General features: G+C 36.8%; 1 protein-coding gene across 1 annotated transcript in view; it reads right to left on the minus strand.

Moving 5' to 3' along the window:
- Positions 1 to 5,568: 5,568 nt before the first annotated feature.
- Positions 5,569 to 17,577, minus strand: part of GDPD1 (glycerophosphodiester phosphodiesterase domain containing 1) — a 50,069-nt gene continuing 38,060 nt past the window's right edge. Inside the window, exons 7-10 of the mRNA XM_042916790.1 lie at positions 14,658 to 14,791; positions 8,574 to 8,633; positions 7,322 to 7,373; positions 5,569 to 6,891 (exon numbers count right to left, since the gene is read on the minus strand). Coding sequence (XP_042772724.1) covers positions 6,769 to 6,891; positions 7,322 to 7,373; positions 8,574 to 8,633; positions 14,658 to 14,791 — 369 coding nt within the window. The 3' untranslated portion in view covers positions 5,569 to 6,768. The remainder of the gene's footprint in view (positions 6,892 to 7,321; positions 7,374 to 8,573; positions 8,634 to 14,657; positions 14,792 to 17,577) is intronic.

Below are 17,577 nucleotides of genomic sequence, written 5' to 3' on the forward strand. Positions count from 1 at the left end.
TGCCAATATCTGTTGTTTTCTGTTGTTAATTTTAGGCATTCTGACAGGCGTGAGGTGGTATCTCATTGTGGTTTTGATTTGTATTTCCCTGATGATGAGTGATATTGAGCATCTCTTCATGTGTCTGTTAGCCATCTGGATGTCTTCTTTGGAAAAATGTCCATTCATGTCTTCTGCCCATTTCTTAACCAGATTATTTGTTTTTGGGGTATTGAGTTTGATAAGTTCTTTACAGATTTTGGATACTCTATCAGATATGTCATTTGCGAACATCTCCCATCCTGTAGGCTGCCTTTTAGTTTTGTTGATTGTTTCCTTCACTGTGCAAAAGCTTTTATCTTGATGAAGTCCCAATAGTTCATTTTTGCTTTTGTCCCTTGCTTCTGGTGACGTGACCAGTCAGAAGTTGCCAAGGTCAAAGAGGTTGCTGCCTGTGTACTCTAGGATTTTTATGGTTTCAGGTCTCACGTTTAGGTCTTTAATCCATTTTGAATTTATTTTTGTGTATGGTGTAAGAAAGTGGTCTTCTTCATTCTTCTACATGTTGCTGTCCAGCTGTCCAGTTTTCCCAACACCATTTGTTGAAGAGACTGTCTTTTTTCCATTGGATATTCTTACCTGCTTTGTCGAATCAATGTTTTAATTGATAGGTCTTTGACTACTAGGGAGGTTAGACATTTTTGTTGCCTGTTTATATTTGTGGATTACATGTTTATGTCTTATGTTCTTCCCCCACCCACTGATTTTTCTTGAAAAGTTTTTGACCATTAACGCTTAAGGACCTGATTAAATGAAAAAGGCTTAAAGTGGGTTAGGAAGTAAGGGAGGGAAGGAGAAAGGAAAGGAGGAAGGAAAGAGAGGTTCTATTCAAGCCTGACAGGGAAAAAGACCTTAGATCAAAGATTATAAAAGCCAATTTTTTCCCCTAGAAAACTCCTATTTTAAATCAAACCTTATATGGAACTCATATGTGAAACAGAAAGAAAAGTAGAGCAGTTCTAGTCAAATTGGGAATGTGTAACACAAAGCTATACCTGCCTCAGCCTCCTCTTAGCATAACCATCCCCATTCACCCAGCAGAAGCTGTCTAGGTCCCATCTTGTTATCTTACGATGAAGCCCTATTTCTAAATTTTATTTTTTTATTTTTTATTTTTTTTTTAATTTTTTTTTCAATGTTTTTTATTTATTTTTGGGACAGAGAGAGACAGAGCATGAAAGGGGGAGGGGTAGAGAGAGAGGGAGACACAGAATCGGAAACAGGCTCCAGGCTCTGAGCCATCAGCCCAGAGCCCGACGCGGGGCTCGAACTCACGGACCGCGAGATCGTGACCTGGCTGAAGTCGGAGGCTTAACCGACTGCGCCACCCAGGCGCCCCCCTATTTCTAAATTTTAAAACGACTGGACAAATAAGATCAATATAGAGCTACTCACAACATAAGCATTTGGTGGAATAGCAACGTATTCAAACTGCTAGTAGAATACCAAACAGGAGGGGTCCCTGGGTGGCTCAGTGATGCTTTGGACTCTTGATTTCAGCTCAGGTCACGATCTTGTGGTTCATGGGATCAAGCCCCTCATTGGGCTCTTGTGCTCACAGCACGGACCTGCTTGGGATTCTCACTTTCCTCTCTCTCTGCCCCTCCTCTGCTCACACATGCATGCTCTCTCTCAAAATAAATATTTAAAAAAATATATTGAGGGACACCTGGGTGGCTCAGTCAGCTAAGTATCCGACTCTTGATTTCAGGTCCTGATCTCATGGTTCATGGGATCGAGCCCCATGTCAGGCTCTGTGCTTGGGATTCTCTCTCTCTCTCCCCTTCATGTGCTCTCTCTCTCTAAATAAATAAGTAAATAAGCATTAAAGAATAAAATAAAATAAAATAAAATAAAATAAAATAAAATAAAATAAAATAAAAACTGAGAAGGAACTAACATCTCTAAAGTACTAGTTTTGCAATTTCATATCTACGAAGTATACAAAACTCCTAATCTATTCCTCCAGGACTAGACTTTCCTCCAAGGACTAATGTACTTAAAGCACAGTCACTCAAATGTCTTTCTGTCATTTCAAACTTTCTGTCATTTAAAGAGCACAACATAGTCATCAATTTTACCACCCAACTGATTCCCCTCTTCAAGTTCCCCATTTTTTTGCAGCTTTGGAATTAGTACTGACTTTCCCTTCTCCTTTTAAGCTCTAGTCACTAATGCTCAATAATTCTTCCCTTCAGAGACACATAGATTCATTGTTTCCCGACTTACATTGTCATTACTTTCTTTTGGACGCTTATTGCCTCAGGCCTGGATTGCTGCAAGAAGTCTCCCATTCTGTAGACTATTACCAAATTAATTACTAATTTTTGTGCAATCTAGTATCAACTGGATCTGGTTAGCCTTCTGACCTGGTTTCAGGATTTTCTCTAGCTTAGGCTTATACCTTTCCTTCATATAATAGGATGTTCCAACTTTCCAAATAGTGTGTCTGCTGTATAGGAGTTAGAAAAGCTAAGTATCACCAGTGGCTTTATGAATTGTATGCTCTCACCATTCTGATCTCTTTGATTCCTGGATCTGACTGCTTTAGTTCTGATGTTGCTTTGGTGCCTGGTCTGACTGCTATTTCCATTTTCGTTTTGGTACAGAAATTATTATGTCATATTACTGCCTAGCAGTTTTGGTTCTTACTTTTAAGGTCTTGAGTTCAGCCATCTACTTAAGAGATAAGACTTTTATTCAGAACAAACTCTTCAAGCTGACATTCATGATTTTCCCTTATTTGGAACTCTTATCTATGGCAGTTCCTTGTGTATTTTTTATTTTTATTTTTGAGAGACAGGGGGAAGGGGCAGAGAAAAAGGGGGACAGAGGATCTGAAGCAGGCTCTGCCATTTTTTTTAATATTTATTTTTGAGGGGAAAAGAGGAAAAGAGAGAGGGGGACAGAGGATCTGAAGCAGGCTCTGCACTGACAGCAGAGAGCCCAATGCAGGGCTTGAACTCACAAACTGTGAGATCATGACCTGAGCTGAAGTCAACTGCCTAACCAACTGAGCCACTCAAGAGCCCCCTTGTATGTTTTTTAAATGTACCTGTCCACCGCTACTATGTTGCACACCTCTAAGCAGAATCATTCAAGTTATGAACCATTCCATGTTAATGGTTTCCCATATGTACAACTGTTCTTCAGTTCTATTACATGAGCTTCTTTCCAAGACTTGGGTCCTAGTTCTGGTACCTTGTGTTCTGTTTTGCCTTGGTAACATGCCCCATACTTAAGTCCTTCAGGGAAGCTCTCACTACTTCAATTTTTAAGAAAAATTTTTTAAAGTTTATTCATCTATTTTGAAAGAGAGCAGTGGGGGAGAGACAGAGAGAGAGTGGGAGAGAGGGAGAGAATCTAAGCAGGCTCCGCACCGCCAATGCAGAGCACAGTTCAGGGTTCAAACTCATGAACCATGAGATCGTGACCTGAGCCAAAGCCCAATGTTTAACCAACTAAGCCATCCAGGCACCCCTCACACTACTTCATATTAAAACTCCCTCATGCCAATTACTTACTAAAATGCCTGCCAACTTTTTTTTAATGTTTTATTTATTTTTGAGAGAGAGAGAGAGAGAGCAGGGGAGGGGCAGAAAGAGAGAGAGAGACACAGAATCCGAAGCAGGCTCCACGCTCCGAGCTGTCAGCACAGAGTCCAATGTGGGGCTTGAACTCATGGACCGTGAGATCATGACCTAAGTCGAAGTCAGATGTCCAACCAACTGAGCCACCCAGGCGCCCCTCATACTACTTCATATTAAAATTCCCTCATGCCAACTACTTACTAAAATGCCTGCCAACTCTTGCCCATTGCCACATACTTGGGCTACTAATGGCATACTGGACTCGACCTATAGGTGAGCCTGTCACATCTAGTGCCAGCCTTATCCCAGTAGAAGGGTCTAATCACATCCTGTGACCACTTCTCTGCCTTCCCCACTATGCTGTTCACTATGCCTAGCAATATCTACCTCAAAATGAAAGGATATTTAAGCTTGCTTAAAATGTGATGCTCCAGGGGTGCCTGGCTGGCTCCAGTTGGTAGAGCATGTGACTCTTGATCTTGGAGTCTTGGAGTTGGAGTCCCACAATGGGCACAGAGATTATTTTAAATAAATAAACAGGTAGGGGTGCCTGGGTGGCTTAGTTGGTTAAGTGCCTGGCTCTTGACTTTGGCATAGGTTTGTGGGTTCAAGCCCGCATCGGGCCCCATGCTGACACAGCCAGAGCCTGCTTGGGATTCTTTCTCCCTCTCTCTCTGCCCCTCTCCCACTCATGCTCTCTCTCTCTCAAAAATAAACAAACATGAAAAAAAAAAAATAGGGGCGCCTGGGAGGCTCAGTTGGTTAAGTGTCCAACTTCAGCTCAGGTCATGATCTCACGGTTTGTGAGTTGGAGCCCCATGTTGGGCCCTGTGCTGTCAGCTTAGAGCCTGGAGCCTACTTCAGATTCTGCGTCTCCCTCTCTCTCTGCCCCTGCCCCACTCACACTCTGTCTCTCTCAAAAATAAAATAAACATGGGGTGCCTGGGTGGCTCAGTCAGTTGAACGTCTGACTTCAGCTCAGGTCATGATCTCGCGGTCTGTGAGTTCAAGCCCCGCGTCAGGCTCTGTGCTGACAGCTCAGAGCCTGGAGACTGCTTCAGGTTCTGTGTCTCCCTCTCTCTCTGCCCCTCCCCGGCTCATGCTCTGTCTCTCTGTCTCTCTCTCTGCCAGAAATAAACAATAAAATAAATAAATAAATAAATAAATAAATAAATATTTAAAAATAAACATTAAAAAAGAATTAAATAAATAAATATAAATAAATAGGTAGGTAGATAAATAAATAAATAAAATGTGATGCTCCAATCAGAAAAGCAGTATTGAGATGTTATAATGAATACAAACTCTCTTATTATAGAGACTATATACTTATATTAAGTGAATTAAGGTCACCTTGACTATAAAATTAGCAAACTTTTTTTTTTAAAGTAAACTCTACCCCCAACATGGGGCTTGAACTCACAACCCTGAGATCAAGAGTCACATGCTTTACCAACTAAGCCAACCAGGTACCCCCAAATTAGCAAACTTTTAAAACATAACTTTCTAAACATCTTTACCATATTGGGTACTTTATCTTCTACTGGTTGACACAAAATATATGCTCGCCCTATAATATGAGCTGCTCGGAATCATAACAAAGCAAAATTCAGAACGAAAAAATAACAAAAAGAATCATATCTAAACAATCAAAATGATCCCTAGCAACCATAACCATAAATTATAGTAAGCACAAGTAAAAATGACTGATTTATTGGATTACCTGCCCAAGTTATTGTTCAAATGCCAAGAAGCAACTTTTTACCATAGAGTGTTTCCATATTTTCTTTTGTTTTCCTTATTCTAGAGAGAAATATCAGGTGTGTTTACTCATATTATCAATTTATCACTTCATTAAATTCTGCCCCCCCCCAGAACCTATAAAATCTATAAAGCATATTTAGAATTACAACTGCAAAAAAGCAATGAAGAACCCTTATTTTGTTCTTGTAAAATTTTATTCCAGTTTAAACAAAAAAGCAAAATGTTATTTATGTCATCCAGAGACTGATGGGAGTATAATCATCCTTCATAGCTGCTGACAACTCCAAATGAGAGATGTAATCTAGGTAAAAGGCCCTTATTATTCCAGATTATATTTACCTCCCAAAGAGGTCATGAAAATTAGTCAAAAAGATTAGAAACAGATTTACATGAAGTCATATCAGAAAAGCTGAGAAAGTGATGCCTAATGCTTTGAGAAATTGTTTCCACTTAATATTCAGAAGACTAAATCCTTAAATGTCAGGAACAGGTGGTTTATACCATAAGTATTAAATCAATGATGTGTACTTTCATCAGTTTTATAGGTTTATTAAGATTCAAGATGTTATTTAAAATCTAGATGTAGGATCAAACAGTTAGTCATTGCCAAAAATGGAAAATTTACACTTCTTTAGAGGAAACATAAGTATATGACTATTTGGATCTTGTCTTAATTTACATTTAATAATTCCCATTTTAATGGTTACCAAAAAGAAAGGACATGGTAGCACTGCTACACTGAAGATGATTCCGAGATTCCATTAACAACAGCAGCCAAGAAATTTAATTGTCTACAGTTTTTACTTCTGATCAAGTAATAAAATTTCAGTTCTTTGAGTTTGCCTTCTGTTAACAAAGGACAGCTTGTCAAATAACTATATCACTGATTTCTAAGCTCTCCTCCCACTTTTCTTTCCTCTTTATTCAAGATGTACCTGGAAATAATGAGACAACTCAGAATAGCTGTAGTGGCCTTCAGTAATTTTGCTTTACTAATTAGTTGATCTTATTCCAGTGAAGGCTAATGTCAAATTTATCCAAAAGTCTTTGATTTTGGAATTACTTATAATAGTAGAACAATGCATCATATACAGAACTCTTGATCAATAATCTTCTACTTCCAACTCATAACCAGTTATCTTTCTAAACAAACTATTTACAAATGTAAAATATGTAATATTGTTTAAAATAAATATACAATATATAGTTTCTACATTCTCAGACAAGCTTAAAAATGAGGTAATAAAAACTTAACTGATTAAACCTTTACCATTCTGGAAATGGCTTAGGGAAATGATGGCAAACTTGTTTTGTTTTGTTTTTTTTCCTTAGGTCTCTTCAGGTTTTCTTTGAATGCTTCTGAGTACCTCCTTCTCTATGCTGAAAAATTATGTAAAAAATCCTTAAGTTTTGTTGGATAGTCTGTCATCACCCCAGTTGCTCCCAAATCAAAAGCTCGTTTGTATTCTTGTTCTTCATTTAATACCCAAATATACACCTGAAAATTAGAAGCGTGAGAAGTATGAGAAGAAATGTTAAAATAGAAAATTATTTTTATAATAGCATTTATACACTACAATCTCAGCAGACCTAGAAACGACCTATTAAACCTGTAATTTTAAAAAGTTATTGAACCCTTTAAAAAAATTTTACTTTACTCATTAAATATATACTGTCCCACCCTTTAGCTTCAGCTAATCTCACCTATATACATAAGTGGACTCCAGTTATTAAAATGCCAATGCTTTCTTGTTAAACATAAGGCAGAGCTTAAGGTTTTCATATGTGAACCAGTAAAAGCAGCAGCAGCAGCAGCAGCAGCAGCAGAGCTGGGCCCAAATTAAGTCAGTTAAAAGTGCCTGTCCTTTACACTTGTGTTACACTGATGAGACATATTGTTTCCAAAATACATCATTCCAGAAACTTACCTGAATGCCTCTGGCAGTGAGGTGGTCAAACAAGGCTTTTCTCATTAGTAAGCTAGAAAAGAAAAGCAGAACAAATTTAGTTATTTCTTAGTTCTAATGAAAGACCACAATTAGTCTTTAGAACTAAATTAGCCTAACATTTAGAATTTATAATTCTGATTTGAAGCAATGGCCTCAAGTAATAACTACTGTGGATATATTCATGTCCTAACTGCTGGATCTCCTTTCACTGTTGGCTGCTTGCTGGTGGACAACCAGAACCTCCTTTCTATTCCTTCTGTAACTAGATCCTCAGGAGACCCATTCTTATTGAAGCCGCTTAGGAGAGAAGAGGCTTCTTCACTTTCCCTGTTGACACCATAATGAGAGTCAGAAAGAGCTTGGAAGTCTGTTTCTAACTTTCCAAGTTAAAACAAGGTAGTGAATTTGGGCCAAGTTCTATAATATCATAATTTATTTACATAATGGATTGGTCTTTCATGTGCAATCTTAGAAACCTAATGTTCCTTATTTACACTATATATACTGTATATATATCATTTTTTAGAGTTTGAAATAATTGACTTAAAAGTGAACTTTTAGAATACAAATCACTTGAGCATGATTGGAATGAACTATATGGGAAAGTTATACATATTATTTCTACTCTGTTTATGTCTATTAGAATGATTAAATAACAGAAACTAAACATAACAGCAACATTGTGGTATTTATCTAAAATTAAACTCAACATGTCTTAGAAATTAAAGTATCTTTTTTGAAGTAGATGCCCACCCTACAGGTGGGGCTTCCTTTCTGCTATTAAACGTTGGTGCAGATTTTTCTGGAGAAATGTGACAGTAGTCAATGTATACTTTTACCTATACTGTATTGCTATACACTTCTTTCACCACATCTTTCTTTGACTGCAGGTTACTGAAAACAGCAAACAGGTGGAAGAGAGTGGTTATATATACCAGCTCTATATACTAACTAGCTAGATCACCCTAAGCTAATCATTTACCTTTGGGTAGGAGGGCACTCAGTTTTCTCTTGAAGCTGGCTGAAACTGTCTCTCAAGATTCCTCTTACAGTTTTGCGGCTGGTAGTTAAAGTAGTTCTAAATGATTCATATACATCCACCTATGGAGTAGGTGCTCAATATGTCCTTGTTACAAATCATATGCAGAAAGCTTGCTCTAAATTATAAACATAGGACGTAATACATATAGCTAAAGCAATAACTTGTATATCAAGAAACTAAATTTCTTACATATCAGAAAGCCAGATGAGAAACTTTTGACTTCTGGACATAGTGTGTGGTTCTTTTAGCCTGAAGCAAAATAAAATTTGAAACATACATTAGAAACACAGGAAGGTATCAGTGTGATAAAATAAAATGAGTCCAAAAACAAACACAGTGCCTTGAACTTAGTATGTGCTCAAAAAAATTTTATAAAAAAAAACACAACAAACCAAAAGTAAATTAAAATAAAGTCCATTTGGGTCTCTGTTTCTATTGATTTCAAGCTATTTTTTTGCTACCACTACTGAAAGGTAAAATAATAATAATAATAATAAAAGTTATCTTTCCAGACCCTGCGTGCCTACAGCTCATGTGTCTTCTCTTTTTTGGTGAAGCGTCTTTCTCTCACTTTGCTATAACTGAGTACATGGTAGATTTAGTATATGTGCTGTCAAAGCAAGCACACATAGTATATAGTAGATGTAAACGTACAACCAAACTTTACTACAAATTAAAAGACATATGGGGTAAAAATGAGACTAAAAAGACCCTGAAAGCATGTTTTTTCTTCCCCTTTCAATATTTGAAGACCTGGGCCCTGTTCTTCTTCTTCTTCTTCTTCTTTTTTTTTTAGTTTTTATTTAGTTTCCAGTTAGTTAACATACAGTGTAATATTAGTTTTCAGGTGTACAATATAGTGATTCAACAACTCCACATATCACTCAGTGCTCATCACAACAAGTGCTCTTTAATCCCCATCACCTATTTAACCCATCCCTCCCTACCATCCTCCCTTCTGGTAACCATCAATTTGTTCTCTATAGTTAATCATCTGTTTCTTGGTTTGTCTCTCTTTTTTTCCCTTCGTTTGTTTTGTTTCTTTTTTCCCCCTCAAATGTTTAAATATTTATTTATTTTTGAAAGAGAGAGAGAGAGAGAGAGAGAGGGCATGAGTGGGGTAGGGGCAGAGAGTGAGGGAGAGAGAGAAACCCAAGCAGATTCCCCACTGTCAGCACAGAGCTGGATGTAGGGCTCAAACTTACAAACCATGAGATCACAACCTGAGCCGAAATCAAGAGTCAATCGCTTAACCAACTGGGCCACCCAGGTGCCTTGTTTGTTTTATTTCTTAAATTCCACATATGAGTGAAATCATATGGTATTTGTCTTTCTCTGATGGACTTTTTTCACTTAGCATAATAGTAATATGTCACCTTCTTTATCCATTCATCAGTGTATGGACATTTAGGCTGTTTTCCATAATTTGGCTATTGTAGATAACGCTGCTATCAATGTCAGGGTGCATGTATGCCTTTGAATTAGTATTTTTGTATTCGCTGGGTAAATACCTAGTAGTATGATTGCTGGATCACAGGGTAGTTCTACTTTTAATTTTTTGAGGAATCTCCATGTTTACCACAGTGGCTTCACCAGTTTGCATTCCCACCAATAGTGCATGAAGGTTAGCTCCTTTCTCCACATCCTCACCAACACCTGTTGTTCCCTGAGATTTTATTTTAGCCATTCTGAAGGGTGTGAGGCGATATCTCATTGTAGTTTTGATTTTCATTTCCTTGATGATAATTGATGATGAGCATCTTTTTTATTTTATTTTATTTTAATTTTAATTTTATTTTTTATTTTTTTTAAATTTAGTTAGGCATATAGTGCAACAATGATTTCAGGAATAGATTCCTTAGTGCCCCTTACCCTTACCCATTTAGCCCATCTGCCCTCCCACAACCCCTCCAGTAACCCTTAGTTTGTTCTCCATATTTATGAGTCTCTTCTGTTTTGTCCCCCTCCTTGTTTTTATATTATTTTTGTTTCCCTTCACTTATGTTTATCTGTTTTGTCTCTTAAAGTCCTCATATGAGTGAAGTCATATGATTTTTGTCTTTCTCTGACTAATTTCACTTAGCATAATACCCTCCAGTTCCATCCCCGTAGTTGCAAATGGCAAGATTTCATTCTTTTTGATTGCCAAATAATACTCCATTGTGTATATATATATATATATATATATATATATATATATATATATATACCACATCTTCTTTATTCGTTCATCCATCGATGGACACTTGGGTTCTTTCCATACTTTGGGTACTGTTGATAGAGCTGCTGTAAACACGGATGGGGGTGCATGTGTCCCTTCGAAACAGCATACCTGTATCCCTTGGATAAATGTCTAGTCATGCAATTGCTGGGTCGTAGGATAGTTCTATTTTTAGTTTTTCGAGGAAACTCCATGCTGTTTTCCAGAGGGGCTGCACCAGCTTGCATTCCCATCGAGCATCTTTTTCATGTGTCTGTTGGCTGTCTGTATGTCTCCTATGAAAAATTTCTATTTATGTCTTCTGCCCATTTTTTAATTGGATTATTCATTTTGGGGGTGCTGCATTTTAGAAGTTCTTTATAGATTTTGGATACTAACCCTTTATCAGATAGGTCATTTGCAAATATTTCCTCCCATTCTGTAGACTGCCTTTTAGTTTTGCTAATTGCTTCCTTCGCAGTGCAAAAACTTTTATTTTGATGAAGTCTCAATAGTTTATTTTTGTTTTTGTTTCCCTTGCCTCAGGAGACATATCTAGAAAGAAATTGTTATGGCCAATGTCAAAGAAGTTACTGCCTGTGTTCTCTTCCAGAATTTTTATGGTTTCAGGTTTCACATTTAGGTGTAAAAACCCTTTTGAATTTATTTTTTGTGTATGGTGTAAGAAAGTGGTCCGGTTTCATTCTTTTGCATGTTGCTATCCAGTTTTCCCAGCACCATTTGTTGAAGAGACATCTTTTTTCCCTTTGGATATTCTTTCCTGCTTTGTCAGCCATTAATTGACCATCTACAGGCTCATTTCTGGATTTTTTATTCTGTTCCATTGATTCATGTGTCTATTTCTGTGCCAGTACCATACTGTTTTGATTACTATAGCTTTGTAATATAACTTGAAGTCCAGAATTGTGATGCCTCCAGCTTTGTTTTTCTTTTTCAAGGTTGCTTTGACTATTGAGGGTCTTTTGTGGTTCCACAGAAATTTCAGGTTTGTTTGTTTTAGCTCTATGAAAAATGCTGTTGGTATTTTGATAGGGATTACATTAAATGTATTGATTGCTTTGGATAGTATAAGCATTTTAACAATATTTGTTCTTCCAATCCTTGAGCCTAGGATGTCTTTCCATTTGTTTGTGTCCTCTTCAATTTCTTTCACCAGTGTTTATAGTTTTCAGAATACAGGTCTTTCACCTCTTTGGTTAGATTTATTTCTAGGTACCTAACTGGTTTTGGGGCAATTATAAATGGGATTGATTCCTTAACTTCTCTTTCTGTTGCTTCATTATTGGTGTATAGAAATGCAACAGATTTCTGTACATTGATTTTGTATCCTGTGACTTTGCTGAATTCATTTATCAATTCTAGCAATTTTTTGGTGGAGTCTTTCAGGTTTTCTATATAGAGTATCATGTGATCTGCAAATAGTGAAAGTTTTACTTCTTCCTTACCAGTTTTATTTCCTTTTGTTGTCCGATTCCTTCCAGTACTATGTTGAATAAAAGTGGCAAAAGTTCACATGCCTGTGTTATTCCTGACCATAAAGGAAAAGCTCTCAGTTTTTCCTCATTTAGGATGATATTAGCTGTGGGTTTTTCATATATGGCCTTTATTATGTTGAGGTATGTTCCCTCTAAACCTACCTTGTTGAGGGTTTTTATTAAGAATGGATGTTGTACTTTATTAAATGCTTTTTCCACCTATTGAAATGATCATATGATTCTTATCCTTTCTTTTATTAATGTGATGTATCACGTTGTTTGATTTGCGAATATTGAATGTAGACCCTGTTTTTTTCAATTATCTTTTCTACTGAAAAAGCGTACTTGACCTTTAGACCTACACTGAGTTCCTCCTTCAATTTCCTCAATGCCTAGAGCAGCACAACTACCTGTATCATTAATTTGGCATTGTGCCCATAGCAAATCTCTGGTTAGCCTCTCTCTACTATGAAGACTTCCCAGCTTCTAAGTTTAACAGCACACAGTGATTTTCATTCTCCCCAGATCTTCACTTCTTGTTTCCTTTTTAACTCCTCCTGACTATACTGTTAGAATATTTGAGTCTCCACACTTAAATTCACTTTTTTCTTTCTCTCTGAATTCAGTTTTTATTAGAAGCTCTCCAAATAAAATCCTCTTTTCTTTAACTCTAGCCTAGGTGGGAAGAACTTGTTGCAGTTTTAGGAATCTCTGTTTTTTAGTATCTCAAACATTAATCAGCTCATTAAACAAATTATTATGTTGTCTTAGAAAGCACCCACTGCCATCCATCAAAGAAAAATTAAAACACACACACACACACACAATATTCTACTTTGTCTTAACCCACAATTAGTTTTTAGAGAAAAGATTAATTCTATGAGTTTGTTCATATGTCTGTATTTCAGTAATACCTACTTCTAAAATGAGCATGTGCACATAATTTAGAGAGCACAATAGTTCATGCCAGGCCAGAGGAAAACCTAAGTACTTTAGGAATAAATGGTTAGGAATCATTTTAATCCAGCAAATTAAAATGGTTTCTTTGTAGGCAAGAAGTGGTTTCTGTTTTGTCTGATAAATAGCTACAAAGACTGCCCAAAAATATAACTGGGAACAGATAAAATAAACATGCTCATCACAAAGAAACTCAAATTGGAAAACAAGCATGAAACATAGATGCTAAATACAAAGGTACCAACCAAACTGTTTTTCTTACCAGTATTTCCCAATCACTGCTGCACTAATGTTCAGTTTGACTTTTTAAAGTTCTGTTTGGGGATGAAAAAAGTTTCCATGCAGGTGAGATCACATTTAATTTTTTTTTTTTTAAGTAATCTCTAGGCCAAATGTGGGGCTCAAACTCACAACCCTGAGATCAAGAGTTGCATGCTCTACTGACTGAGCCAGCCAGGTATCCCAGGTGACATCACATTTAAATGATCTCCCCAGGAGTTCCAAATTCCTTTGTCATGACTCTGATTATTAGAAATTTACAGCTAGAAATCACATTCTCTTGGTGAAGGATTATGAGATGAAGCTGTCTTTCTCTGATACTGATGATAAAGATAATGGAACAATAAAAGCTATCATTTATTAAGTGCTTATTATCTGCCAGGAGGTGCTAAGTGTTTTACGTATTTTTATCTTTACAGTAAATGAGTGCGTGAAAAGCAAGGCTTTGTACCCAGGAGAAAGATTATGTAAATATAGAAGTATCTATTATAAACAAACACTATCCTTTTCTTTCTCCTATTTCCAAGAGGTTTTTTTGGTTGTTGTTATGGTGGTAGTAGTTGTTTTTCTTCCTCAGTGTATTAATACTAATGGTGAATTTGGAGTTTAATGGAATTTCCACTTCCTATTGTGATGAAGTATAAATACATTAGGGAAGTTGGAGGGCAATTGCTATTATAGGTTAACATAAAAGCTTCAACAATTAAGCTCAATTCTTTGTATCTGACTTCTGGGTACACAGGCCCATAAAGTTATTGATACCTGAAAAGGGTCCAGATTAAATATTTATAATCCTAAATTGTTCATTTTAGAAAAATATGTCTTAATTATTTCAAAAGGCATTATTAATGTAGGCCAGTTTATCAAACATGTAAATAACTACAGCAATCTATTCTTTTTTTTTTTGAGATTTTATTTTTTAAAGTAATCTCCATACCCAATGTGGAACTCAAACTTACAATACCAATATCAAGAGTCACATGCTTAGGGCACCTGGGTGGCTCAGTTGGTTGAAACTGTGATCTCAGGTCGTGATCTTGCGGTTTGTGAGTTTGAGCCCCGAATTCGGCTCATTACTATCAGCGCAGAGCGTGCTTCAGATCCTCTCTCCCCTTCTCTCTCTGCCCCTCCCCCACTCATGCTCACTCTTGCTCTCTCTCTCTCTCTCTCTCTCTCAAAAATAAATAAAACATTAAAAAACAAAAAAGAGTCACCCGCTCTGCCAACTGAGCCAGCCAGGTGCCCCTACAGCAATCTTTTATTTCACTGATATTGATATTAATGAGCCTTGATCTTAGTCCCCCTGTAATGATAATTGATGCAAACAGAGTAACCACTTACTTCAATATGATAGAAGGCATTGGGATTTCAAAAAACTGTTCTCGAATGGGCACAAAGGGCAAGAGACCAGTGAAGAACAGGCCAAGAATGAGCAGAACACGTTGTAGACTGAAGAGTATAGGAATATCTGAATTCTAAAAGACACAAACAATATGTTACTTTACAACTGCTCAATAAAGAAGATTATTTCACATCCTCAAAATTTCCAAGACTGTATCTGGACACTTGTTAAAAGTACTCCCTGAGTTATCAATATCCATCTCTAAACACACCACATTTAAAAATAGTTAGTCCTTGACAAATGGGTTAGATCTATCTTGGAGCCCTATACCATCAACTGATGATATTAAAGTTTCTCTATTCCCTAATGTCTGCATTGCAACACCACTTCTGTCTGTTGGTGACAGTACTTATTATTAGAGATTAAACACATTGAATCTAACAGAACAAGATAAAGAAATGAAAATATGAAACATTCAGTAACCTTACTGCCAGTTAAAAAATATGTAACTGAAGATCGACATATATTCATATATATCTATATATAGATATATATGTATTCTTATCTATAGATATAGTTATACATTATTTAAGTAAGATATGACATTGATATGAATATCTATAGACAAAATATATTAGCACTGTTGCAAATATGTCATCTTTCAGTTACATTATGGATCAAATATAGATAAGATTTTGTAAGCTAGTCCAAGAATCAAGCCATCCTTTTAGGTTTCTACTGGAAAATATGTTCAAGATCTCAAAACTCTTAGAATGTAAGCTTCATATAGATATGCACTCTTTTTATCTTGCAAAACTGAAACTCTATGCCTAGTATACAATTCCCTGTATCCTCCTCTCCCTAGCCCCTCCTATATTTGTCTTTAAAACATAGAAATTATGGTGGAGTTGATTTTTTCTATACAAAAAATAATATATTGAAAAAGTTATGCAAAAAAGTAATTTATTTTATTATTTTATTTTATTTTTTAGCAGGCTATACACCAGCACAGAGCTCAATGCGGTACTTGAACTCACGACCTGAGATCAAGACCTGAACTGAGATCAAGTTGGATACTTAACCTACTAAGCCACCCAAGTGCCCCACAAGTAATTTATTTTACATATTAGCTTTAAATTACTCACTTCTTTATTTAAAAAAAAAAAAGAGAATAAAAGAGAATAAATAAGTTTGAGCATTTCTTCTCTCTCTGTTCATATGTCTCTCTGTAATATTTTAGGCTTATTTATACACAGGTGTTTCAGCTGTAACACAATGTACAAGCCCCTGAAAAACTTGATTTCTGCAAGTTCATGCACTGAAAATAACAGAGCTTATGGGAAAAATAGGGTTAGGAGCTGACCCTCAAAACTTACACAACTTTGGACCCAGAGAACTAAAAAAAATAATTGGTATTTCTGGGAGCCATGCAAGGCTGCTGGTGGTGGGAGAGGGTGGGGTTTGGTATGCTGGCACACCACTGACATAACAGCTGGTGCCACTCTGTATCTTCTAAATTAGAATATCTGGAGATCTTGCCATTTGCGACAACATGGATGGACTGAGAGGGTATTACACGAAGTGAAATAAGTTAGACAGAGAAAGACAAATACTGTATGATTTCCCTTACATGTGGAATCTAAAAAACAAAATGAATAAACAAACAAAAAGCAGAAACAGACCCATAAATACAGACAACAAACTGATGGTTGCCAGAGGGGAGGAGAGTGGGAGAAATGTGTGAAGAGAAGTAAGAGATACAGGCTTCCAGCTATGGAATGAATAGCTCATGGGGATAAAAGGTACAGCATAGGAAGTGGAGTCAGTGGTATTGTAATAGTGTTATACGGTTGACAGATGGTGGCTACACTTGTGGTGAGCACAGCATAAAGTACTGATTTGTCCAGTCACTGTGTTGTACGCCTGAAACTAATATAACATTATGTCAACTATATTTGAACAAAATAAATAGAATTTAGGGAATGGGACCTAAGCATTAGTATCTTTATTTAGGATTTAGGATTCCAACATCCAGCCAACTTTAAGAACCACTGCATTAAGTGGGGCACCTGGGTGGCTCAGTTGGGTAAAGCATCTGACTTCAGCTCAGGTCATGACCTCACGGTTCGTGAGTTCGAGTACACCTGGGTGAACTGGTGCCCTGAATCAGGTAAACACGAGCCCCGCCTTGGGTAAGTTCCACTTTCTCTCTCTCTCTCTGCCCCTCGTGGGATTCTCTTTCTCCCTCTCTCTCAACACCCTCGTTCACTTGTGCCCTTTCTCTCTCAAAAAAGAAAAAAAATTCTCTCTCTCTCTACCCCTCTCCCCTCCCCACGCGCTCTCTCTCTCTCTCTCAAAAAACAAAACAAAACAAACAAACAAACAAAAGAACCACTGCATTAAGTTAGAATGAATTAAAAGCCATTAAGTGGAAATAAGCTCTACATGTTTTCCTCTTACCACGGTGTGCCGCTCTTTTTTTTTATTTTTATATTTTTAGTTGCTAGCATTTGGGAATTAAAGGACTAATGTAAAATTCTTATAAATCGTATTTTAAGAATTGTAAAAGAGGGGTGCCTGGGTCGCTTAGTCGGTCAAGCTTCTGACTTGGGCTCAGGTCATGGTCTCATGGCTTGTGAGTTCGAGCCCCACATTGGGCTCTGTGCTGACAGCTCAGAGCCTGGAGCCCGCTTTGGATTCTGTGTCTCCCTCTCTCTTTCTCAAAAATAAATAAATATTAATTAAAAAAAAAGAATTGTAAAAGATGTATGACTTAATTATATGGTATGTTCATGATATGAATGACAAATATTTTGAGACATGTTTACTATGATGTCTGAAAATGACTGCTGGAAGTTTGGAGTTTTTAAATTCTAAAATGACAGAAAGCCAGAGGCTTCTAAAAAAAATTGGTGAATC

The sequence above is a fragment of the Panthera leo genome, chromosome E1, assembly GCF_018350215.1.
Source record: "Panthera leo isolate Ple1 chromosome E1, P.leo_Ple1_pat1.1, whole genome shotgun sequence".
NCBI lineage: Eukaryota > Metazoa > Chordata > Mammalia > Carnivora > Felidae > Panthera > Panthera leo.